This window comes from Pinus tabuliformis, chromosome 6 (assembly GCF_031772625.1).
Source record: "Pinus tabuliformis cultivar Carrire ecotype Pingquan chromosome 6, CPIR1, whole genome shotgun sequence".
NCBI classification, from domain to species: domain Eukaryota; kingdom Viridiplantae; phylum Streptophyta; class Pinopsida; order Pinales; family Pinaceae; genus Pinus; species Pinus tabuliformis.
The window spans coordinates 1,969,538,153-1,969,564,486 of NC_142292.1; the positions used below are offsets into that span (position 1 = coordinate 1,969,538,153).

General features: G+C 36.6%; 1 protein-coding gene and 1 non-coding gene across 2 annotated transcripts; one reads left to right on the forward strand and one right to left on the reverse strand.

Annotated features, from left to right (window-relative positions):
- Positions 1-15,634: 15,634 nt before the first annotated feature.
- LOC149267076 (U6 spliceosomal RNA) lies at positions 15,635-15,741 on the reverse strand. Its single transcript, XR_016261272.1, has one exon. It is a non-coding gene; the product is annotated as a U6 spliceosomal RNA (small nuclear RNA).
- Positions 15,742-21,288: 5,547 nt separating this feature from the next.
- LOC149267077 (F-box only protein 6-like) lies at positions 21,289-22,458 on the forward strand. The gene has a single exon (XM_089410139.1). It carries the CDS (start codon positions 21,289-21,291, stop codon positions 22,456-22,458), a length of 1,170 nt encoding a protein of 389 aa, XP_089266265.1.
- Positions 22,459-26,334: the final 3,876 nt, after the last annotated feature.

A 26,334-nucleotide genomic window follows, 5' to 3' on the forward strand; every position in this document is an offset into this window, starting at 1 on the left:
ATGAACAACATATAAATCATGATAAAATAGCCATCAAAGCCACAAATTAACAAGTACATTTACTCACAAAATACAAGAGGAAGAGAGTTCTTATTAAAAAAATGCAAATTCCAACCAAGTTGGGGACTTCCACGTACCACCCAACCATAGATTGGGTTGAACCAAATCTCTCTTTCAACCAATCAGCCCCGCGCCATATTCCAAGCATGAATGTGGGATCTAATGGAATAAACCAAACAAAACCAAACCAAGGCTTCCAGAGGAAAAACCACCTGAACCCTCAACTAGTGATTCCACCTCACGACCTAACATTGTAGAAATTTCACCTGTAGATCAACTCATAATGCAATGTTCTAAAGCAGTATACTAGATCTAGTTCTACAATCAAACTTTGTGGAAGCTTAATCGAACATAAGCAATATCAAACACTGAACAAATATAACTAAGAAGAGAAGCAAACACACATGAATATAGATGATAAACTCCAGGGAAAGCAACAGCCTAAAACCCCACCCTCTATATTATCATACAAGTGGAAAATATCTTAGATTACACAAAGCCTTAGCTTGGAAGCCAACCAGCTCTCAGTATAATCTCAGAATACAGCTCATAGACTGAACAAACAAAACATATGTCCATCTACAGCCCTCCAAGCCTCCTATTTTCTTACGCAATTTTTCTTGGGGTCCAATGATGTCACATGTGTGAATTGGCCTCATCACACTCACTAAACTGAAGAAATAACTGCGCAATCTCCAAGGAATAAATTCCTTCTGCATGCAAGAGATATTCACAATAGAATATTCTTCCAACTGATAGTATATTGTCCCTCCATCTGATCTCAACTGGGTCTCTGACAGAACTGACATGCATGAGTTATTTATGAGAGAATATTTAGTTATCCGAAGTGCAGTAGTTACATGCATGCAAGCATTAACTAACTGAACTCCCAATGAGTTCCTCCAACTATTGGAACTAATCTAAATAGACTTAACTCAGTTAACTGAGCTAACTAAGTACAAATCACTCTTATCTCTTTAAATAATGGATAAATCCCTTACTCAAAGGAATAACTGTTGCATTTCCTCACATAGACTTCATGTTTATTTTTCGTTAACTAATTAACTCAAGATGAATTAATTAATTAATTTACAAATAGCTGCTAAGATCAAATTCGAATTTTACTTCACTATTTTAGTTCTGGGACTAACTAAAATAGGAAGGTATCCCGAAATGCTATTTATGGTAGTGCTATTTTTAGCACTTCTATATTTAGCATTTCTTGTTGCTATTTTCAACAAACATCACTAACCATCACCATATCAGTCTCTACCCAAGCTATCCAAGCCTCCACCATGTTTGTTCCAACCCGGCTCCAGGACTAGTAACTCAACCCACAACTGTTGCAAGGCTCCAGAGTGTTTGTCCAACCAAGGCTCTAGGACTAGTAACTCAACCCATTAATGGCTCTAGAGCATTTGTCCAACCAAGGCTCCAGGACTAGTAACTCAACACAAGTTGTTTCAGGGCTTCCAGACTGTTTGTCGAACCAAGGCTCCAGGAACTAATAACTCAACCCATAGGCATAAGGAACAAGAAAACCAATCAGATAAAAAAGAAAGGGAAAGCCCACAACACCATGGTTATCCAAGATCAAAGGGAAAGGCTAGGAAAAACCGCTATCATTCAAGGAAATCATCCATGCCAATGAAAGATCATAATCAAATAACTCCATGCATATACCATGCATGTCAAAACTATCAAGGAAATCATACATGCAACTTGGTACCTGCAAAGCAATCCAACCGTAGTTGTTGACTCCGTTGGCCCCTTATGCTTTCTTGCTTTCCTTTTCCTTCTTTCTCCAAATCCATTGTGCTCCAATAATGCTCCAGGAAAACTCTAAGTGTGTAAGAGTATGAGAGAGAGAATAAAGAGAGAGATCCAAGCTAAAATTGGCAAAAATCTATGGATTGGTCGTCAGAAGCCTTTTTATAATTAAGGTCTCTATTTTCTTCAATTTCCTCTATTTTTCCTTCAATTTTCCTCTCATGCAATTATGTGACCTTTCACCTTTCATTTCCCCTATTTTCCTTTATTTCATAAATAAATGTCATTTAATGTCTCTTTTCCTTTGCCAATGCATTTACCAATTTCCATAGCCATTAATTAATCACAAGTGATCACCCATCACTATGTTTTTGTCTAACATTCAGCTTGGAATACATGTCCCATGACCTTGGTATTATTTTGCCTTTATTAACTTTATTACATGGATTTTTAACCAAAGTTGTTACAACGACTGGGGGTCTATTAGTTTCTATTTTACATATATAGCTTAAAGTGATTTATTTTAGCCTTTAAAATTCTTAATAGTATCTAGAATAATTTTTTGGGTGAATATTCAAAGGTTTTGACCCAACGACCTCTAAATTTGATTTTCCAGCTTGCCAGAAATTCAATTTTTATTAAAGTTGCAAGGCTTAAAGGTGGTATAAATTAACCATCCTTTATTATTTTATCCTCTCGACCCCTATATCTAAGATATCGTAAGTGTTCAAACACTTTTGGGTGGTTTTTAAAGAGGCTTACTTATTGGTTTCTTCATTTTCTACAAAATTAAAACCCTGATAAAAAATGGAAACAAGGAATTTTATAAATGAGCCCCATAATTGTGTGTTCAATCATTGAATAACTTCTATAATTGGTTAGGATATTTAAAACAAATCAAAATTGGTTTCTCACATTCCATATCTAAAGCAATTTTGAATATCTTTGCTTGTTGTTAGAGATTTATTTATTGATTTGCAACCTTGTTAAATAGGACAAAAAGCATTATTGTTCAACAACTCTTCTAAATAATTATTGTATCATAAAATAAAATTTATTTTATGGTTAGTATATTTCAAGTACATTAGTTTATGTTATTTATTTGAAAATTTTCATCAAGTTTTATTGTACTCATATGTTGGTTTAGTTAAAAGTATATTATATATTTTTGACATTAATATAGTAGGACAACAATATGAAAATCCTCCCTACGACGATTAGACCCCATTATAAGGCATTGGTCTTATAGAAATTTGGTTGAAGCATCTCACGGGAAGCCTCCCATAGCCTTGTGGTAGGATTTTGGGCTTAAAAAGTGGGGACTCGGGCTGACATGGCAGTGGGTCTTTGTCCTATGTGTGCTAACCATAAAACGTTGTACAAATCTTCAAAAACCCACTAAATGGAGCAGCAATAAGGTAAGTCATGCATGAATGAGAGTTTGTAACCAAAATATGCAAGAAGAGGAAAATTAATGAAAGGAAAATGCGCATAAGAGAGGTGGTAAAAATAGGCCAAGGAAAGGGGTAGCTTAGGTCCCATGACTACTCCCTTTTCATATTATAATGCTCAAGAATAATAGAATTTAATAGATGGTAGAAATATCTTGGCATCATACATGAAGTAAACCCCTAATTTATCATTAGCCACTTGCACCTACTAATTGATGTGTCAGCATAGGACTTGTTCCTCCCCTTAGGGTTGGAAGCACATAATAAAGCCTTTGCATAACCCTTCCATATCTAATCATGGTAACTTATTTACAAATCAAAACTTAGGAAAAAAAATTGAAGATGATGCTTGTGTGAGTACTTTGGTGCCTTTTGGATTAGATATGGGCCATTTTGATACTCTTATGGTTATTTTACATATTACCTAAATCACCGAGTTCGACGAATTTTAATGTTGAAATTCGATATTTTCCAAACCTAAAACTAAATTAAATTTGCTCATTTAAATTCATTGGGAAAATTCAAATTGAACATAAACATGAACCTAAAAATAATATTCAAATGGATTCAATGAGGGTTTAATCTTATTTAAAATTTTCTCATTTAACTTTGTTGTCCAATTTTAAAATGAAAACATATGTGAACCTGAAATCAATATTCAAATGGGTTCAATGAGGGTTTAATCTTTTTTTCTATTTTTTAAATAAAGACATCAATTCTTGAAGCCTCCATTATGTGTAGTTCAAAGCGAAATGTGTACATTTGTGTGTGTGTGTGTGTGTTATTGAAATAAATTAAAATATTTTTAATAATAATAATTTAAATTAATACAACTTATTTATTTATTACAATAGTTAGATCATATATATATATATATATATATATTTTCTTTTTTCTTTTTTCAGAAGGCAAAAACCAACAACTTTCTATTAAATAAAAATTTGTTTAAATATAGCATGCATATAACATATGTGGTATTATATTCCCTGTGTTATATATGATTAATATTCATAATCATGCAAATAACCTAGGGACAACAAGCCCTAAGTCACCACACTAAAAAAAAACAAGAAACAGGGCATGCAGACCCTTCAAAGAACCCTGTGGAGAGCACCAGATAAGCCCAAATGGGTAACCACACATTACTATGGAATATGTCAGAAGATACTCTGACCAGAAAGAAACTAAGCTGAAAGATACTCTGACCGGTAAGAAAATCCTGGAGATTCTCTAACAGGCCTTCATTTCGCATATGCACCAAGTGCATACCAATAAAATATCCACCATCCAAACACAAGAATAAATATTTATATTTAAAAAAAACCATGGGACAACAAACCCTAAGCCACAAGACTATGAAATAAAATAGAAAACCAAGCATGCATGCCCCTTGTGAAATAACAAAAACCAGGCATGCAGGCTAGTTGAAAAACCTCGAAGGGAGCATCATACAAAGTCAGCAAGGCTTGAAAATTAAAACCCAAAATAAAGTAGTTGACAAAAACAAGGATGAAACCGAGTGATAGGGCACATGCCTCCCTTGAAGCCACATAATCTAGCCTGTGACAAGCTACAAGAAAATTGAGCCATGAGAACAAGGAGAAGCTTACAGAAACACCTGATAGAGGTATTGTAGATTTTTACTATAGATTCAACAACTTATGTGATATGCTAAAACACAAGACAATAATCTACTCTACTCTTCAGCAGAAACCAAAATTGATCGATGAAAACAATAAGAAGAAAAGGAAGAATATCAATCGCACATAACACAATATTTCTCTAGGGAAAGAAACTGCTAAAAACCCCGACTATCTATATTACATTAACCAAAAGATCTGAGAAGAAAATATAATGCTTGTTCATCCTAAACATTTTCTGCACAATCTAACTCTCTGCCTCACAAGCTAGATCAAGCCAACACTTAGCCAATTCTACTTCTTGCCAAGCCCCTACTTCCTTGCACAATTCCTAGAGGAATTAGCCCATATTTAATTGGGAAATCCACTCTCCATAACTGCGCAATCCAAACATAGGTCCTCAACTGATTGCATGCACCATCTGTAAAATTCAAAAAATTATACAACTGATAGTACATTGTCCCTAAACTCTAATCTCAACCGGGTCTTCCTCTAAACTGACATGCATGAATTATTTGTGAGTGAATCTTCAGTTAACTGGTGTGGTACTAGTGATGCACTGGTGCAATACTCCACTACTAGATCTCTACTAGTTCCTCCAATAGTTAGAACTAGTTTAACTAACTATAACTCAATTAGAATGAGTTATCTAATTAGCAATTGCACCAAATGTTGCAAAGGAACGTCGTAAGGCATAAATTGGAGAAGCATCATGACATAAAAATTCATCGAAGAAAAAAATTAGTAAACAAAATGCTATTCAACAGTCTTAAATCATAAATGTGAGCTATTAAATCCTTGAAATTTTCCATTACTAGTGGCATATCTGTGAAATGAAAATTCATTTAGATTCATTTAGCAACATTTAGCAGTGGAGAAACTTTTGAAGGTTCTTGTGACCCAACTGAAATTTGATAATCCTCACCATATCAATGAAATGAAAATTTATTTAGAAGCATTTAGCAGTGGAGAAACTTTTGAAGGTCCTTGTGACCCAACTAAAATTTGATAATCCTCACCATATCCAAAATCTTCTAGTAACAAACCATTATGGAAAAAACCCCTTGAGAAATTGTTGGGTCATGCATTTTCAGGCATATAATAATAGCTTGAACCACCTGAAATTTGACAATCATATTCTGTTTTTTTGTCGAGCATAACCATACCAATTTTCACTATAGGAAACTGAGAATCACGATTTTGGGGACTAGGTAAGGTATCTCCTTCCTAAACATTGTGAAAAGAAATTAATAAACTTTGTGTTATAAAAGTAGGAAAACTGAAAACATGGTCCAAGGTGTTGTGAACATTAAGGACAAAGTAAAATAAAACTTGGTACTCGTTTAGAGGTTACAGACAAAAAGGAAATGCCTTTGGAAGACATAGATGGAAAGCGTTTTCCCTTATTTGCTTATATATCCTTGGCCTTGGCTCCGCTCAAATAAAGAACTTGGTACCTGTTTAGAGGGACAAAAAGGAAATACCTTTGGAAGACATGGACGGAAAGCATTTTCCCTTATTCGCTTATATATCCTTGGCTTTGGCTATGCTCGAATAAAGACTCAACTCGATCAAATGCCCAATGAATTTCTCCCAGCACACCTGCAATAGTTGCACACAATCCTATGTAAATAAAATTGTCAAATCTAAGCAAAAGAATCCCAATTTTCTTTACATTTGCAAAGAAAAACGAGGTGGAATCCTAGAGCGATCGATCCATCACCAATACACTCTACAATACTAGGTGCATTGAATATTCCTAGATCAACAATAGTTATATATTACACACGAAAATCACCTATGCTTTTCAGTAAAATATGGTATAGAGAATACAATTCATTTGCACTTGCTGGTAAATGCAATGTGCATTTTATTTTTCAACGACATATTCTATACGAATTTTCACTAAAATATGATATAAAGGATACAATTCATTTGTAGTAAATACAATGTGCATTTTCTTTTCAAATGACACATTCCATACAGAACTGCTATTACTCACTAAGAAAAACAAAGTGAATCTCCTGTGGAACCAAAAATCTGTCTCTTTCTTGGTGGCTACACAGATGTCATATTCCAGCAATTTCGTTCATATGTGGGCACTGATTGCGACAAAGCTGGCTCCCAAAGAATAGAGGCACTTAGGGTACTACTCTGCAATTTCAGATAAATTGTTGCCACTTGAACCTCAGTTTCTAACTTGGTGGTTACAGAGATGTCATATTCCAGCAATTTCGTTCATAGGTTGGCACTGATTGCGACAAAGCTCGCTCCCAAAGAATAGAGGCTCTTAGGGTACTACTCTGCAATTTCAGATAAATTGTTGCCACTTGAACCTCGGTTTCTAATTGTAGCAGGAAAAAAGCATACTCTTGACGCCTTTTCAGCCATCTTTCCATAATCACCTCAACATCTTCATCAAAGCCCACATTCGGCCTTTGGTCAGCCTCATCCAAAACAATAAACTGTATTTCTGACAAGACTAATGCCCCAGATTGATTAGATCAATAATGCGACCAGGTGTTCCAGCAACATCTAAACCCCTTCTAAGAACATTGATTTGGCTCATTATAGGTACACCCCCACAACATCAAAGAGTATGTGTGCCTAGAGTAGATTCTTGGAATTCCTTGGCATGCAAGTTCTTGTGTTGCAGAGAAGACAAGTGCCAAGGGATATGATCCATTCCCATTCTTACGGTTGTGCTGAATGATTTTTTCCAAGAGTGGGATTCCAAAGGAAAGAGGTTTTCCAGTTCCTGTCCTAGCGCGACCAATCATGTCACAACCTTGCATTACTGGTTTCGACACTGCTTTGTGAATGGGGAACAATCAAGTAATACCGCACCTATTGAGAGCATTAATAATTTCTTCATCAATTTCGAGCTTGGGAACATCAACCCTTCCTTGTCACCATCGACTTTCCTTTTGGCTCCGACGTTTTGTATCATAGTCACCGTATTTTGTCCGAGGCGTCTCGACCTCCTGAAGCCCAAGACGCGTGCCTCTCATCCTTTGTGGTTCCATATTCCCCCAACAACTGGGAACCCGCACTACAATCGAACGCTCCAAGAATCTCACTTGGCTAATATCGTTGTCACTGATTTTATCTCTCCCGATGTCGTACTGACTGGCGGATTGTAGGCTTCGGAGGATTGAAACACTTGGAGTGAAACCCCGAGAGACGAGCGACAAAGGGTTTATCAGAACAGGGACAAAGGGTTATTAGAACAAGATTCTTTAGAGGAAACCAACACAAGGAGAATCGAAGCCCTTCTGGACCTCCTCCATTGAGGGATTTCAATAGGGAAAATGTTGCAACCGCTTTGGCTACCTTCAAATTCAGCTTTCTACCTACCATGCTATTCAATTTCGGAACAATTGAAGCAGCCACGTCGTATTCACTGGTGAATTGCAGGTTTCGGAGGATTTAAACCCTTCAAGTGAAACCTCGAGAGACGGGCGAAAAAGGGTTTATCATAACAGGATTCCTTAGAAGAAACAAACACGAGGAGAATCGAAGCCCTGTTGGTCCTCCTCCATTGGGGGATTTCAATAGGGGAAAAGCCACAACGGCTTTGGATGCCTTCAAACTCACCTGTTTTCCTACCATGAATTTCAATTTCGACACAATTGAAGCAACCACGTCGTAGTGACTAGCGGATTACAGGCTTCAGAGGATTGAAACCCTTCGAGTGAAACCCCTAGAGACGGGCGACAAAAGGATTATCGAAACAGGATTCTTTAGAGGAAACGAACATGAGGAGAATCGAAGTCGTGATGGTCCTCCTCCATTGAGGGATTTCAATAGGGGAAAAGCCGCAGTGGCTTTGGCTGCCTTCCAACTCAGTTGTCTACCTGGATCATCGATTCCTTATCCATATTTAGATACATGAAAGCACTAACACTTTGAAGCTTGTGCAATCTGAGAGGTGCAAGTCACAATGAGAATAGAACACTGTTACACAGATTATACACTGTTGACAAGACCAATGATCCGAGGCCCTGTTGGAAAGCATCACTTAGGTTTTGAATCATTTTTCTATTTGCAGAAAAAACCCCTTCATGTATGATTTCGATAAACCAATAGAGTTTAAAGCCCCAAAATCCTCTGGACAAGAAGGACTCCAAATCCGCCCAACCCAAATACTCAACCAATTTCTTGTCCGGCAAGGAATCCAAATCCGCCCAACGCAAATACTCAACCAATTTCTTGTCCGACAATTTCTACCCGCAGAGCATAGTCCGGTACCTTATGTTATCCGGAACACTTCAAGTGAATCAAAGAAATTAGGTAGAAGCAAGTCATTAAAATGAACAAAAAAATGTGCAGCAAATCGATTACCAACCTTCGAAGAGGGGTGGCGTCTGGAAGAGCATGTCCACATGGCGCAGGAGGGCGAGCATGTTGAGGTTGGTGATGTCATCATTCTAGATGAAGACGGAATCGAAGGGCGGTTCCCAGAGCCTGTTCAGTGCCCTTAGGAATGTCGACTTTCCGCTCCCCCTCAGCCCTATGACTCCCACCACTGTCCCCTTCCATACATCGAAATAGAAACCTAAATCAAAACGCTAACGAACTAACTGAATAGATAATATGGTGATATCGAACGATCAATAACATTTTAATCGTCTAACATGTCATCTGACGGTGGAAACGAGATCCACGAATCACCCAAGGAGAGTTATTTCTAGAGGGAACGCCTTACGGTGTAATTACAACTCCAAAGAACTCAACCTGGGCCCCTAAAATTTAGGGATCACTCTACATGACTCTAGATAGACTTCCAACTCGAATTTCCTAAGTCAATTAAGTCAATTTAACTTAATTAACTATTACAAGTTGCTATGAGAATAGAATTTCAATTTAATTCACAATTTAATTCAAGGACAAATTAAATTGGAATTTCTTGTTGCTATTTTTAACACTCCCTCTCAACAAGAAAGGGATTATTAGCTACCCCGATCTTGTCTCTGTGAAACTCAAATTTGCATCTTGACAATGCCTTTGTCAAAATATTTGCATCCTTCTCCTCTGTGGGAATGTACTCCAACAACATAATCCTCCTCTGCACACAATCTCGAAGATGATGATACCAGATATCAATATGCTTGGACCGATCATGAAAAACTAGATTTTCAGAGAGTTTGATACAACTCTAATTGTCACAGTAAATCATAGTTGGATCCATCTACTAACCAAACAAACCAACAAGAATCTTCCTCATCTAGATAACCTCACAAGCTACTTGACTAGAAACCATGTACTCTGCCTTTGTTGAATGGAGTGCGACTAATATTTGTTTCTTGTTGTACCAAGAAACAACTACTGACCCAATACTAAAGATCCCTCCTGATTTTCTCTTCCTATCAGATGGACTCCCTGCCCAATCTGCATCGATGAAGCCTTGAAGCTTCACTCTCTCTATCCATCTGTACCATAAACCATACTGATTAGTGCCTCTGGCGTATCTAACACATGCTTGGTTTCCTTCTAAGAAAGCTTGGTTGTCTTATTCATCGCTTGAACAAGTTGTTTAACTGCATAGCATATGTCTGGTTGTGTGTTCACTAAATACATAAGTGAACCCACAAGCTGTCTGTAAATAGTAGCTTCCATTACTTCACCAAAAGTAACATTCTCCTTCCTCCAGTTACCTGCTAGAGGAGTCGCCATGGGTTTACTTCTCTCCATGTGGAACCTTTTCAGTATCTCGTTGGCATACTTTCCCTAAGAGACAAAAAGTTCCTCATCACCTTGCCATACTTCCATGCCTAGAAAGTAGTGCATGAGCCTTAAGTCCTTCATTTTGAACTCTCTTGCAAGGTCCTCTTTGCAAGACTTGACAAACTTATCATCACCTGCCATAATCATATTGTCGAAATATAAAACAACAATCAACAATTTACCTTCAACCACAATATGGTAAAGGTTTGCATCTGCTTCAATTTTTGTGAAGCCCATCCCAGTGAAGTAGCTATCAATCTTGGTGTACCAAGCACGAGGTGCTTGTTTCAGTCCATACAATGCTCACTTGAGTCGACACACATGCAACTCTCGGTCAAAGGTATATAAACCTTTAGGATACTCAATATACACCTCTTCCTCAATCATGCCATTAAGGAAGGATGTCTTTACATCCATATGATGTATCTTCCATCCCATCTGCGCTGACAGTGCCAAAATGGATCTGATTGATGAGTACCTTGCAACAGGAGAAAAAGTCTCATCGTAATCAATCCCATTGAGAAAATCATTAGGCCACAAACCTGGCCTTGTGTTTCTCCACACTACCATCTGTTGCTTGCTTTACCTTGTAAATCCATTGAGAACTCACCACTGACTTGTCCGTCGGTCTTGGGATCACATCCCAAACACTATTCCTGACAATGGAGTCATACTCCTCAACCATGGCATCAACCCGAACTGGTTGTTGCACTTCTTCCTCAAAATAGGATGGCTCTGTATCAACACATCCTCTCATAAGAGTCGTGTATCTAGTGTACCTCTCTGGTGACCTCCTCTACCTGTGCTATGATGTGGGTGATGCCACATTCTGTCTTGCATCGTGCAATAACTTGTCAACATCTCTAGTGCAATTTCTCCATCTCTGGAAGGCTCTGCATGAGTAGGTGTCTCGACTCCCTGATCCTCTACAAGTGGTTGCCCCACATCAATCTAAGGTTCCTCCTTAGGAGCTAAAAGCTCCTCAACCGCATGTACTTGAAGCTCCCTCTCAAGGGAACATCTCATGGCCTTCTCTTCATCGAATTTCACATACCTGCGAACCATTGTCATCCTGTTGGTCGGTAAGTACACCAGATAGTTGTGAGGCGTATCAGTGTACCCCACAAAAATCCCCAACTCTGTTGTTGGATCAAGCTTATTCCATTCATGTTTGGTTACATGGCAGTATATTGATGAACCAAAAATCCTGAAACACACATCTGGTTTCTTCCTTGAAAAATCCTCTTCCGGTGTACTCATCCCAAGAATTCGATGAGGGCTTCTATTCTACAAATAAACAATTGTGTTACATGCCTCGACCCACAAGTGTAGTGGTAGGCCCTAATCATGAAACATTGCCCATGGTGCCCCTACTATACTTCTATTCTTCCTTTCATCCATCACATTCTGCTGTGGGTTATGAGGTGCTATCAACTCTCGTCGAATGCCTTCTACCACACATAAGTTTTTAAAATCATTCAACACATACTCTCCACCGTTATCACTCCTGAGAAATTTAACCTTCCATCCAATATCTTTCTCGGCCAATGCTTGAAATTCACAAAACTTTGCAAAAGTATGATCTTTCTTCTACATGAAAAAGATCCAACATATACAAGAAAAATCATCAACAAATATAACATAATACATGTTCCTGGCTGTGGATGTTGTCAAGAACGAACCACACACATCTGAATGGAATCGATCGAGTATCACCTATGCTCGATTGTATTTGTCGTGAAAGGAAGGTTTGGTGTATTTTCCTAAAGTACACCCTTTGTATGTGTCAACTTGCTCTAGTTACCTTTGGGAAGACTGGTAGAAATTTTCTGCATGATTTTTAAAGCGCCATGATGCAAGTGACCCAACATCTTGTGCCAAAACTCTTCGTGTCTTGGCTCTGCACCCTCTCTGCTTTCATGCTCAAGGTAGAACAATCTTCTACTTCCAACTTAAAGAGATTCTTCACTCGAACCCCTATCCTCTTTACCTGTCCCGTGGCTATGTGATGAAAGAACACCTTTCCCTTACTAAAGATCACATCATAGCCTCTATCCTCCAACATGGCAACAAATACCAAGTTCTTCTTCAAACCAGGAACATACATAACATCTCGCAAAGTGAGGGGAGAACCTAACTCCCTCTGAAAGATAGTTGTACCAAGCCTGGTAGCATTATACCTCCCATCATCACCCATATTGATATGCTTTTGGAGATCCTTCTCCTCCAAGTTACTGAAGAACTCTTTGTTACCAGTCATGTGGAAAGAAACTCCACTCTCTAGGTACCATATACTACCCATCATTGATGACACCATACATGTGATGAGGGTAAAGTCCAATTCGAATTGTGAGGCAAGAGCCTCACCTGTCACTCCTCTTGAGGGCTTCTTACTAGCCTTCTTGAGCGGACACTTTGTGGCAAAATTTCCTAGATCGTGACAATGAAAGCACTTGAATTTCAATATGTCCTTCTTCTTACCACCATGAAAATAATATGATTTGGAATGGGATGACTTCCCCTTCCCTTTCTTTGCCTTACCCGCTAAGGCATAATTCTCCTCATCATCAATCTTTGATGAGGATCTGCCTCTGGTGTTCCTTTGAATCTCTCCATGTACTAAATCAAACCACAGTTGCTCCCAATCTAGTAGCTTCTCCCTCTCATTAACTGAGTCCTAATAACTGTGCCAACTCTTGGGAAGTCCTAGAAGATCTAGGCTCACCATATCGTCTTTGGCAACAATAATCCCGACACTTCCAAGCTCAACTCGACAATGGGTGAACTTGGTCAAGTACTTTGGAATTGAGTTACCCTTCTCTATCTTGATCTTTCTAAGTTTGTCCTCCAATGCCAACCTTTTATGGTCACTTATATTTTGAAACAGGTTTCGTCAATGCCTTCCACATTCAGTATGGAGTATCCTTACCGTGAAGAGTTGAGACAATGTGGTCTCGAACTCCTTCCAGGATAATTCTTCTCGCTTTTGCCACACACTTTCTCCATTCAACGAGATCTTTAGCATCTGATGCTAGAGGTTTAGGGATGTCATTATCTATAAATTCCTTGAGGCCATTGTCTTCCAACACTAACTCTATCTTATCCTTCCAAGCTATGTAATTCGAGTTTCCCTCCAAGGCATACTCAAGTCACAAACTGTAGAATGAAATATTACTACTCTGAAGTATGAACTTGCAAATTTGATTTTCACCTACACAACAAAATCAAATTCTCCTCTTCTATACTCTCTTCAGCTCTAATACCATGTAGATTTTTACTGTAGATTCAACAGTGTATGTGATATACTAAAACACAAGACAAGAATCTACTCTACTCTTAAGTGAAAACCAAAATTGATCAATGAAAACAATAAACAGAAAAGGAAGAATATCAATCACACATAACACAATATTTCTTTGGGGAAAGCAACTGCTAAAACCCCCGACTATCTGTATTGCATTAACCAGAAGGTCTGAGAAGAAAATACAATTCTTGTTCGTCCTGAACAATTCTTGCACTAGTACAATCTAACTCTCTACCTCACAAGCCAGCTCAAGCCAACACTTAGCCAATTCTGTTGCCTACCAACCCCCTACTTTCTTGTGCAATTCCTATAGGAATTAGCCCATATTTAATTGGAAAATCCACTCTCCATAACTACGCAATCCAAACGTAGGTCCTCAATTGATTGCATGCATCATCTATAAAATTCAGAAAATTATACAACTGATAGTACACTATCCCTGAACTCTAATCTCTACCAGGTCTTCATCTAAACTGACATGCAGGAATTATTTGTAAGTGAACCTTTAGTTAACTGGTGTGGTACTGGTGATGCACTCATGCATTACTCCACTACTAGACCTCTACTAGTTCCGCTAACAATTAGAACTAGTTTAACTGACTATAACTCAGTTAGACTGAGTTATCTAATTACAACTTGAAAGAACTCAACCTGGGCCCCTAAAATTTAGGGATCACTCTACATGACTCCAGATAGACTTCCAACTCAAATTTCCTAAGTCAATTAAGTCAATTTAACTTAATTAACTATTACAAGTTGCTATGAGAATAGAATTTCGATTTTTCACAATTTAACCCAAGGACAAACTAAATTGGAATTTATTGTTGTTATTTTTAACAGGTATATCCCTCAAGCGACAAGCACGAGCCATGAAACTAACACGATGTCGACGAAAATCCCAAAGCCCAATGAGAAAAGCAACTGACCAGGAGTAGGAAACAATAATGAGGAGAAGCAATGAAACCTTGAGTGCTATAGAAACTCAAAACCCACCACACAAAACCCACATAGAAAGGGAAGCAAAACCCCAAGCCCCACATAAACCTGAAACCCACCACACAAACACCAGACATAGAGAGCATGTAAGGAAATGAAAAAATATACCAAGTAACAAGTCAAAGGCCACAAGCATCATGGACGTGGAGGCTTGGAACCAGGGATCCAAGGCAGCTAAGATTCTAGCTGCCCCACTCCCAAGACCATGCAATTGAGGTTATTTTCAAATTTGTATATAGTTTAGAATTATGCTAATAGGGGTGAACTCACAACAAATCATACTCTACTCATGCGTGTATTCCACCTTGTTTCTCTTTTATACCAATTGTGATTCGGGCATATGCATAGGCCATTTCAGTGTATGACCACATGAAATCAAAGAATTTGTATGAAGTACTAGAGATAAACCCCAACACAACTACAAAAGATAGAAAAAGGGCTTCTAGAAGGCTAGCCAGGGAGTTCCATCCTAATCACATGGCTTCTCCTCAAGATAAAAATATGAACACCCAAATGTTTTTAAGGATACAAAATGTGTATGTCACTTTCTCGAATCAAAGTGATCATGCGAAATATGACTGCTAGTGTTCAGATCCACTGTGGGTGCCCATTACATGGAAAGCTTTAGAAATTAACAACAAAAATGCACAAATGTCATACATAGTGCCAATTGTATTCTATGTGCAAAAGAATTGAATCATTTCTTGAATTGTGCATATCATCCTTGCATAGGGGCCATGCTAATATTCTTTGTATGCAATCCTAATTTAAATTTTTATATAATCATAATTTAAATTTATATAATTTACTTATTCATCACTGTAGATTATATAAATAATATATAAATTTTAATATATTTATAGAATTAAGTTATAAAAGTTAATCATTTGAATTAGAATATATAATTAATATTAATTAGTTAATATTTCTATTACATTATGAATGTTATGTTATATAATAAAAATATAATTTTATATATATAACTTGTTGAACTTTAAGCCGAATTTTAACATATAGTTTCTTATTGTCATTTTTTTTTAATTTCAAGGTTCTCAAATTCAAACATGACCTCAAACTAGGTAGCTTAGCCTATGACGATGATCTCACTTGATTTTGAGGGTATGTTTAAGATGCTTACCCTAGGTGCACCTACCATCCCTTGAGGGATTGGAAGAGATTTCTCCAAAACTTCATAGAGGACATCTAGCCCCACTTGATGATCATTTTGGGCACCAAAGCCAAGATGTTGACCACCTTTTTAGGAGCATTGACCTGCGGATATATTCAACACTAATGATGACTTTCTCCTCTCCCTTCAAAGCCTAAAATGTTATACATTTAGACTAGGATGTTACTTAAAGAGATGATGTACCCCAAAGATAACATGACACCCCCAAATAGCATTGTCTCTTCTTGATGGCCATTGCCTTGTTGCTGAGATGATTTGATGATGATGATGACTTGAGACCCCTTTGGATGGGATAATATATTTTCCTAGATAATGACATCATGTCATAGTCGTTTGAGGTCCCCTTCATGTGGACTTGAGTAATGATGTAGGCTTGGTTGATGATGATATGTTGAACATGAGGTTTTTCTTTGATGATTGGACATCTTGTTGATGAGGAGATGACATATTTGAGTGAGGACCACTCTTTTTGACCCACTCATCACACATTTTGATGGTGATATTCACTTTTATAGGATGAGGTAACCCTTGGATACCTTTTTAATCACATGTGTGGGTTAAGAAGAGGCTTATTGCCATGTTTTATCATTGAGATGACCATTTCTTAGGTCAGTTTGTGACCTACTTAACATGTAATCACATATTTTATTGTTTTTAGGGATTCTAGTCAATTTTACTCCTAAAATGACTTGATTTCTCTCCCATAAATAGAGGGAAGTTTATTTGGAGAGAATCATTATAATGGACTCATTTATCTCTTAGAGAGTGCACATTAGTAGATTGTTTTCTCTTGCATGCAATGGAACATTGATGTAGCAAATTGTCTTGGGGAAGATATTGTGATTGGAGCGAATTTTCAAATTTTCTCCTGGATGATGATGTGATTCTATCTTGATATTGTAAAATTTTATTGTGAGTACCTTCTTCCTTTTTGTAACTTTTGTAGAATTAGGGTTTCGTTGAAATTTTCACCATATTTGTTAAATCTTTTATGCCTTTAACATCTCCTATTACAAAATTAGCATCCAGTTTCAATCAAGGAATCTTGGTATATAGCTTCCTTGACTTTTTTTATCTTCAATTGATTAAAAGTCGCTAGAGTTTTGATGAAGAGAAACCTCTTTGTAGCATTTTCTCTCTCATAAATCATTCTAATCAATATTTCTTCCACAGACCTCACCCTTTGACTGCATTATCCCATGATTGAGAAAATGCATGAAGCTATTAACATATCAATCCTAATAAAATCTAAAATCATAAAAAATAATTTTTATGTTTTCTAAGGAAATTTTGGGTTAGATTACGACAAAATCTACATTTAATAACATTAAATACCTTGGAACTTATAGTCCTAGGGTTAGGCTTTGAATATGCTCAATTGAAAAAGAAAAATTATCATCTTTTGTGAATTTTTAAGCTACCTTTTTAGGATTGATGTCTATTGTTTCATGGTTATTTTATGCATTTTTCAACCTTAAACATATTTCAATAAAATTGGAATTAAACAGTGGATATGAAATTTCAAAATAATGATTATTACAACCTATTTACTTATTTACTCTTTTAATAGCTCTTGTTTGGTTATTATCATTTATAGGCTATTTTGTTATCGTTCTCATAAATTTTGCATGTTGTAAATTGTGCTTCTAAAAAACCCTAATTTATAACATCAACTGGTAATTTGAAGGTAACATGTGTTTGGGATCTATCTGATCCTCTCCAATACCATTCAATACCTTTAGATTTAGCCATAGGTCTTTTGAAAATTTTCCCTTGAATTATCTCTCCTCTCACATATGCCTTCTATATTGAATATCATCTTTGGGTGTTTTATTTAGCAAGACCCTTATGGGTTATTTATCTTGGGAGTTCTTGTGTTATCTAATCTCTAAGATTTGTTGGGGAAGCTGTTAAAATAGGAAACTATGGCCAAATTCAACCTTAGGAAAACTCATATGATGGAGATGATTATTGCATTGGAATCCTCTTTCCGAGAAGTACAATTTTGATATAAAGATCATCTCATTCTAACAAGCAAAAATGGAATTATGAATTTGTTTCTCCTATGCTCAAATTGTCAAAGTCGACTCCATTCAAATGTAGGCTCATGAAGCCCAATAGATGTGTATTTTCATCCTCAACAAAGTGTATAAATAGGAGAGACTTTTCCCTCATTTGAAGATCATCTCATCACAACTTCTCTCTCTTGATTGGGTCGTACAACATTGGAGGCTTCTCTCTTCTTCTTTGTACGTGTGGCTAGGCATCTTTCTCTCTACTTCGCACATGTGGTAGGAGACCAAGTTTTTCTAGGCAGATCAGGCCAAAATTTTAGAGTGTTGACCAAGGGGATTTTGAATAGCGTTGACCTCAGTTTTTGGGCCAGAATTTTGATTTTTCGAGGCCACATTTATTGGCACAAAAATCGAGGCATTTGGAGTGGTTTGACCAACAATGACTTTAGGTTTGACTTCAGAAACTACAACAGACTTTCTCTCTCCTTTAATTGGGTTTGACCAAAGAATTTGTGTTGATTTGAAGGTCAAATTGAACTATTGATTGGAGGACATTTTGGGGTAGCTTTGACCACCGTTGACTTTCCAGTTAGGGCTAATTTGACTACTGATTTGGCAGATCTGTTTTGGGCTTATATTTGTACTCTCTTTCTCCGTTGAACTATTGAAGAATAATAAGAAGATTTGATCAAAGGGTTTTCCCACATTGGGGTTTGTCCCTGACATCCACCATATCTTGTGTCCTCTTGTCTTGGCTTGTCTTATGTATATGATTTTATGTTCTATCTGCATTTACTATCAATGTTTATACATTAATGTGATTGCTACTGGATATAATTGGAATTTTTCATTGGGATGCTAAAGGAAAATTGAAGCAAATTGACTTAAGCATAGAAAATACCATTGTTATCTAAAATTAATAGAAGCCTTCCTTGTGGGGATAATATTCATCCAAAGAACAATAGGGGAATAGTTTCTAATGTGACAATGGTGGTTGATCCCATTGTTGCCCTTAATCTAGAGTGCTTAACAAGGTTTTCACACTTAGTTGATAGATTTTGCGGCAACATGGCCCAAAACCATCATCTCAAACCTTTTGAAAACCCACCATTCTCTTGTTGGTCTCCTTAAGAAAAGGGCATCCTCAGAGCTATCATGAATTAATAAGTACCTGGTGCAAGCAATGAAATGCTCCATAAGGATAACATCACCCAAAATGGAGTGAGAAATGTATGGGTACAAGTCAAGGAATAGATCCCATAGGAAATAACTTGGACTACGAAGTTCAATAAAGGTAGAGAAAGTAGCAAGTCACAATGAAAATGTCTTAAAATAGAGTAGTACCTTGACCTCAAATCCACATGAATATGGTGTGCTCTTTTGAGGCAACCCCTAAAACTTTGTCTAAAAGGGAATTGGTAACACATGGTACACCTCCAAATCCCCTTAAGCCACTAGGATGATGAGTTCCCTCTTTGCAAGCTAAAGTCCAATGTTAAGCTACAATCTTCATCTCTTATGATGTAAGGAGATGTGTAATGTAATGTGCCTTCTTAGCTCTATCTACCAAATACTATACATTAATAATGATTGACTAAACCCATCAACTTCTTTTTTCATAAACATTTATTTTATTGCATCAAGAGTAGCTTTTATAATCTAATATATATGGGATTTGAAAAAAAATCTATAATATTTATAACAATTAATATTAAAAATACTATATGTTGGGCACATATACATACAAATCGAAATATCCCTCTTTTCCTAAATACCACAAAGATGTTAGATCTAAGACTTTTGTGATCCATAATTTAGATATAAGTCTTTTGGATTAATCAGATTGTTAGGATTTGGTCGACGTTTTGAACAAACTAATGTGGTTCATCCTCAGGACAAGGTGAAAAATCCATCGATCAAGAATAAATAGTAAGGATGCATCATTGCCCAAAGTTGGCCGTTAAAAATTAGTTGTTGGTAAATTAGTTAATAGGTACTATTTATTCCTTGTGATTGATAGATTTTCCTGAGGATGAACCACATTAGTTTCTAACTAAGTATTTTCTTTACCTATTAACTAATTTATCAACAACTAATTTTTAACCGCGGGTGGATTTCTCACCTTGTCTTGAGGATAAACCACATTAGTTGCATGAAACGTGGACCAAATCCTAACATTGTGATTAATCCAAAAGGCTTATATCTATACCACAAATATGTTTGTAAGAATTTTACATAATAAGAAAACTTCTATATAAAATGATAAAAAGAAAGGAATACCATATTCATAATAAATAGAAACACTTTTAAATAAAGAGAGATATTTTGCATATCCATATCTTTATAAACTGTACTTAGAAGGTAAGATTCATATTAAATGGTGAAAAAAACTTGCAACTCAAGGTAGTCAATTCCTCTTATAGGGGTTTGAATGATAAGAAGTGAAAAATGGATATAGAATGATACAATTTAAGCTAACATGTGAAAAAAGAGACAACAACAACATTTATTTTAGTTTATAATTTATAATATATTTAATAATAATTAGAAAAAAATGAAAAATAAAAAATCATTGGTTACAATCCATCTTAACTTGACAACCATGGGAAAGCCTAAATCATTAGAGGCGTAAATCTTCAGAAATCATTCCAAACCACTTTGATGCGAGAAATCCCAAATCATTAGAAAAATAAACTAGCAAATTTTTACTGTTAAAAATATATATATATATATTCAAAAAACAAAACCTTCAAATTGGATCATTTAATGTTAAAACAAATTTACTAATAAAATAAATTAATTTAAATCCATCTAAAACTTAATATTTTACACTCCAGAAGTTTATATTTTAATATTTTTTTTCCATATGAAAAAAATATATTTATACTGCATTTTATTTCTTATCATGATTATAGGTGATTCTATAACATCAGAAATTTAAGATGTATCTGTTATTAGTATAAAGATAAATCTAAGTGTGATTGGTTTGCTAAAGCCCTAGCTTCGACAAATATACACTCTTATTATCCTTTTCCTCCTTTTATTAAAACCCTTGCTAAGTTTTTTCTGTACAACTCGCTTCAACGCCTTAGATTCCAATTTTGCCGGCTCTACGAGTGTCGAGCCTTGTTTGAAAATGGCGCAGTCGAAAAAACGCTCAACAACCTATGATGATCTGTATGATCATTTAAAAGAAGAAATACTGTCGTGGCTGCCAGTGGAATGTGTGTGCAGATTTCGTAGCGTCTCGAAGCAGTGGAATAATCTCCTGTCATCACACAATTTCATAACAAAGGTATGGAGAAAGAACCCATGGCTCGTTGTGCACCCTCTCAACTCCGATGGTTTGGCATACTGCTTCTTCACACGAACCTGGAAGACGACCTCCTCCATCTTAATTGAAAATGCAAATAATGGAGAAAACGGAATCTTGGGATCAGCCGCAGGCTTGTTCTTGCTAATAACTGCACCAGTTTTATTTGTATGCAATCCTCTTACAAGAACTTCGCTAGAACTCCCCTCTATTAAATGCACAACAATTGATGTCGCAGGGATCATGGCAGAGGAGGGCGAAAGCTCTGACACATACAAGGTAGTAGTGGTGGGCATATCAAGTCTTCTGAATGCGCATTTAATAGAAATATATGATTCCAAGGACAAGGCATGGAGAATTGCAATGCAAGTGCCAAAGGAGAATGCCATAACGATGGGTCGGGGGACCGAAATGGTTTTCTGTGGCGGTTTCATGTACTGCTTGATGCGTACTGGTTATTATGATTGGAACGTTCTGGGCTTCAACATCAGAGAGGGGACTTCTTTCTCTACACCTTTGCCAGAGATGGCTAATGGAAAGAAAACTTACCCCTATCTGGTAGCCTGTGGATCGCGACTTCTGTTGTCAAGGGGCATATTCAAAGCAAGGGAGCAGCTCCTACAGGAGTTGATCATATGGGAGTTTGAGAAGGTGAAGGTGGAGTCCTCATCTTCCTCATCATCAGGGTGGACGGAAATTACCAGAATGCCTCCACCCTTATGTGAGGGTGTTAACAGGACTATATTTGATGCTGAATACCCATTTATGTGTTGCGTAGGAGTTGGGGATTGTGCCTGCTTTGTAAGTGTAAGTAATGGAGATATTCAAGTGATAGAGGTGGTTGTTTACAATGTTGGTGAAAAGACATGGAGCAGTCTTCCCAGCTGTCATTTAGATGAGGAAACTGGTCATTTAGATGAGGAAACTGGTCACAAGGTATGGGAAGGCAGTGTTATGGCCTTTGAACCAAGGCCAGACATGAGGGTTCTGTGAAGCCTGGTATGCATTCCTTTTCCTTTCACATCACCATCTTCTAACATTTTAAACATGATTTCTCTCTTATTTAGATCTACATTTTTCTCTGCAAAGTTGCTTTGCTCTGCAATGTTCTTTGATATCAATAGTGATACAAACTTGTTTTATTTTGGTAATTAAAAGATGTTCTTATTACTGATCTAAAAAATTTATTACAAAACTGGGGTGGCCAGAGCCAATCCCCCTGTTGTGGTTTGGAAGTGGCTTTTAAAACTTTTATGCATGATATTCTAGCCATCTTTACAATGACATGATATGAATTTCTCCAATATATATTTCTGCCCTGTAACAAAATTTGGCCTCCTAATGGTTGGATTGATTTGCTTTCTAGAGATCAGATTGATAGCCTTTAAGATTTTAATACCTTGGATGGCCCCATCTTGCAACCAAAGATTGATAGCCTTTAAGATTTTAATACCTTGGATGGCCCCATTATGCAACCAATGATAAATATTATGTATTTTGATAACATAAGAAAACCTTATTAAACGGCTGTAAAACCTTCCCAGGAATGCTCTTTTTGCTTCATTCTTCTCTCTCTATCAGTGTTGTGTTTGCAATGTATGTACTCTGTTTTGTCTCTATTTTTTATTCTCCTTACCTTTTCCATCCCTCTTTGATTTCTTTGCAGCCAGATTCCCAAAATTTGTAGGATGGCTCTTTGTCTTTCTCATCTAGTGGGATACACGCTTGATGGAATTCCTCAAGTTGTACAACCTTAATTCCACTTCTTCCTTCTAGTCCTTCATTAAAGCTCCATTCTCCAACATTTCATTTGCAGGATTGATGGTCCATTCAGTGTGCTTGTGTTGTGCCTCATAACACATTTTCAGCCAAGTATAGACTGGGTAGCTTGGTCATCATGAATGTGAATGAGAGTCCAATGCAGCCTAGTAAAAATACGTCCCAATTCTCTGTTTTAAGTTTCAGGGGAATGGGTCTGTGAGGAATACATTGGGGATTTTCCTGTTCTTTATTTTGGTTTCCCACTCTGCCCCCAGTTTTGAGCAAGATGCCCATTCTGTCTACCACTCGCTTCGTAGGTTGCTCCTCATATCTTCCTTTTTGGAGGAGATCTTTGCTACCCTTTGAGGATGAAAGTGTTTGGCCCTACACATTTTCCTTTCTCGTACATGCCAAATAGATATAAAGAGGTTTTCCCTCTTATACTCACGACAAGGCTCAAGCAATCAAAGGAAAGCACAAAGCCTAGGGCTTGACAGCTAAAGAAAAGAGGAAGCATGGCATGGTCTGAACTTTTAAAATGAGGTGGAAAAACACCTTAGAAACGGAACTAAAACTATGAAGCTGCGTTGGATAAACAATAGAACCTGCCTTTAAAATCTGAATCTTCGAGAGAATGGGGCACGATGTTAAACTATCAAGAATGGATGACCCAACCCTTTTGGAAGAACTCTATTGCACACTTACTCGGCACAATGTTAAACTATCCAGGAATGGAAAATCCAACCATTTTGGAAGAACTCCGTTGCACACTTGATTTAGAATCCCATGCCAAATAAAAAAGCAGAGGCCATAGAAGTGCACTTTGTAATATCCACAATGCCATAGTCTAACGAGGCCAGGGAGGCCAGGGCTTCGCCAAGAAAATAATAGAAATTCTGGCATAATTTTAAGAAAATTTTGCAAATTTTTTAGGTAATCCGAATTACAGCTATCAAAATTTAGGGTTTTGGGTAGCCAGATTCTTGATGGTGCTGAATCCATTTCCATTATAAAAAAATAGTTCTGGTTAGAAATTTCTTGATGTGTTACTATTGTCAAACTTCAAACTTCAAGGTTTTGAGTAGCCCAAAGTTCTTGATAGTACTAAATCTATTTCCACTATAAAAAATACAAAATGATTCAAACATTGAATTAAATTTTAAAAAAAAATTCATAACAAATTCCAACCAAATTGTAACCTCATTAAACAACGTCTATATACAATAATCTACTTTGACTATTCAAAAGCTTACTTTTTCTCATCTTGCCATTTCCCAATGCCCCAACAGTGTTCCATTATTCTGTTGAGCCCCATGAAGATGTCAATTCTCGTTTATGCTTTCTTAACCATGATTGATTTTGATGTGGCACTACAAGCTTGATTTTTTTTTATTTTTTTACAGAAACAGATACTTTGCATCACTTCCTAAAAAAAGCCTTTGGCCTATCCTGGAGGCAAGACTTTTTAAAAATTCCAATAGATAGAAGGTGCGGAGCACCTGGTTCAAACCATGATAAATCAGATTTGTTTCAGAAATATCACTGTTGTCTCTAATTTTATCAGATTTGTTTCAGAAATATCACTGTTGTCTCTAATTTTCTGTGTTTTGGTATAGAGAGACAAATTGTTCTCCTAAGAATAAACGAAAAAGCATATATTAACTAACTATATGCTTCACATTGTACTTCCTTGTGCTGTTTGGCTCTTGACCTCCTTCTCATGTTATGCAAGGAGATTTAGATCATTCTTACCGATAATTTATCTAACAATTTCTTCTATTCACTTCACATGGGCAGCCTGTTGTGCATTCAGTTGCTCCCAAAGGAATGCCTTTGGCCATTTCTTGTACTCCTGACACTTCGCATTGAGAAAAGCCAGATTCATTTTATATATTGGTGACCCATTTTTCAACGATTAGTTAGATAATGCGTAAAGGATTCATGGGTTAGTAGGTTAATGCTTTACGGAGTTAGTAGGTTATATATTCATAGGTTAGTAGCACCATCATTAATATTTATAGTAGACTATTATATTTTATTGAAATTAATTATGGTTAATTATTAGAATAATCAATGGGTTAATGATTAAGGCAGGTTGGTTAGTTGATCAATAATTAGGGAGTGGCTTAGTTTAAATAGGCCACAATTTTATCCGCAAAATAGTACAAATTTGGACATGAATTTTTAGAAAATTTGGTAGAAAAGCAGGGTTCTGATGGTGCTAAACCCATTTCTACCATAAAAACATGATATAAACACTCACATAGATATTTGAAATATTTTCCTTAGGCTTCTAGCGAGAAATTCGTCATTTGGGTGAAATTGTGGCCTCACTAGACAATGCCTAAAGAAATTGTGAGTTTGTGGATCAATCATTAAAAAGTGTGTTGGTTAGTAGGTCAATGGTGACAGTTTTAATATATTAGTGATTGGGTTCTTTATTTAAAAGGTAATGGGTTTGGTATTAAGGGGTTCATGGTAATGGTTTGAGCATAGTGAATTAGTGGTTCATGCTTAAATTTATGGGATTAGTATGTGAGAGACTAAGGGTTTAATGGCTTGGTGGTTAAATACGATGAAGGAATTAGAGAGTTAGTGAGTTTAGAGTTAGGTGTTAGTGGGTTACAATGTACAAGTTAACTATATTGAAAACAACTATTTCCTACACATTGAAATTCCTAAGTTAAAAAATATTAAACATTGACCTGAATACAAGTCTTTCCAATTTGTGGTGTTTTATATCAAATAAGTCCATATCCATTATAAAATATCTATCCCATTGTCACATGACCTTGGGCTCTCACATTATAAATGATTGTTAATTTCTTGGTGTCACATTATAGATGATTCTAATGGCCTCGAAGGTGACTGGCGAAGGCTTACATGGCTAGATTTGGTCAAGAGAACAAAGATATCTTTGATTGATTTTTCTCGCAAGGGTTTTCCAAGGTAAATTGTGTGTTAATATTGTGTGCATGATGTATGTTTTTTTGTTCTTATTTCCAGTTAATTATTTCTCTAAGTTATGTCATTATTTTTAATATGGCATTAGAGCGAGATTAGCTAGGATTCTCTAAAAAGAGTGCCCTATGCATTTCATAAATGGTG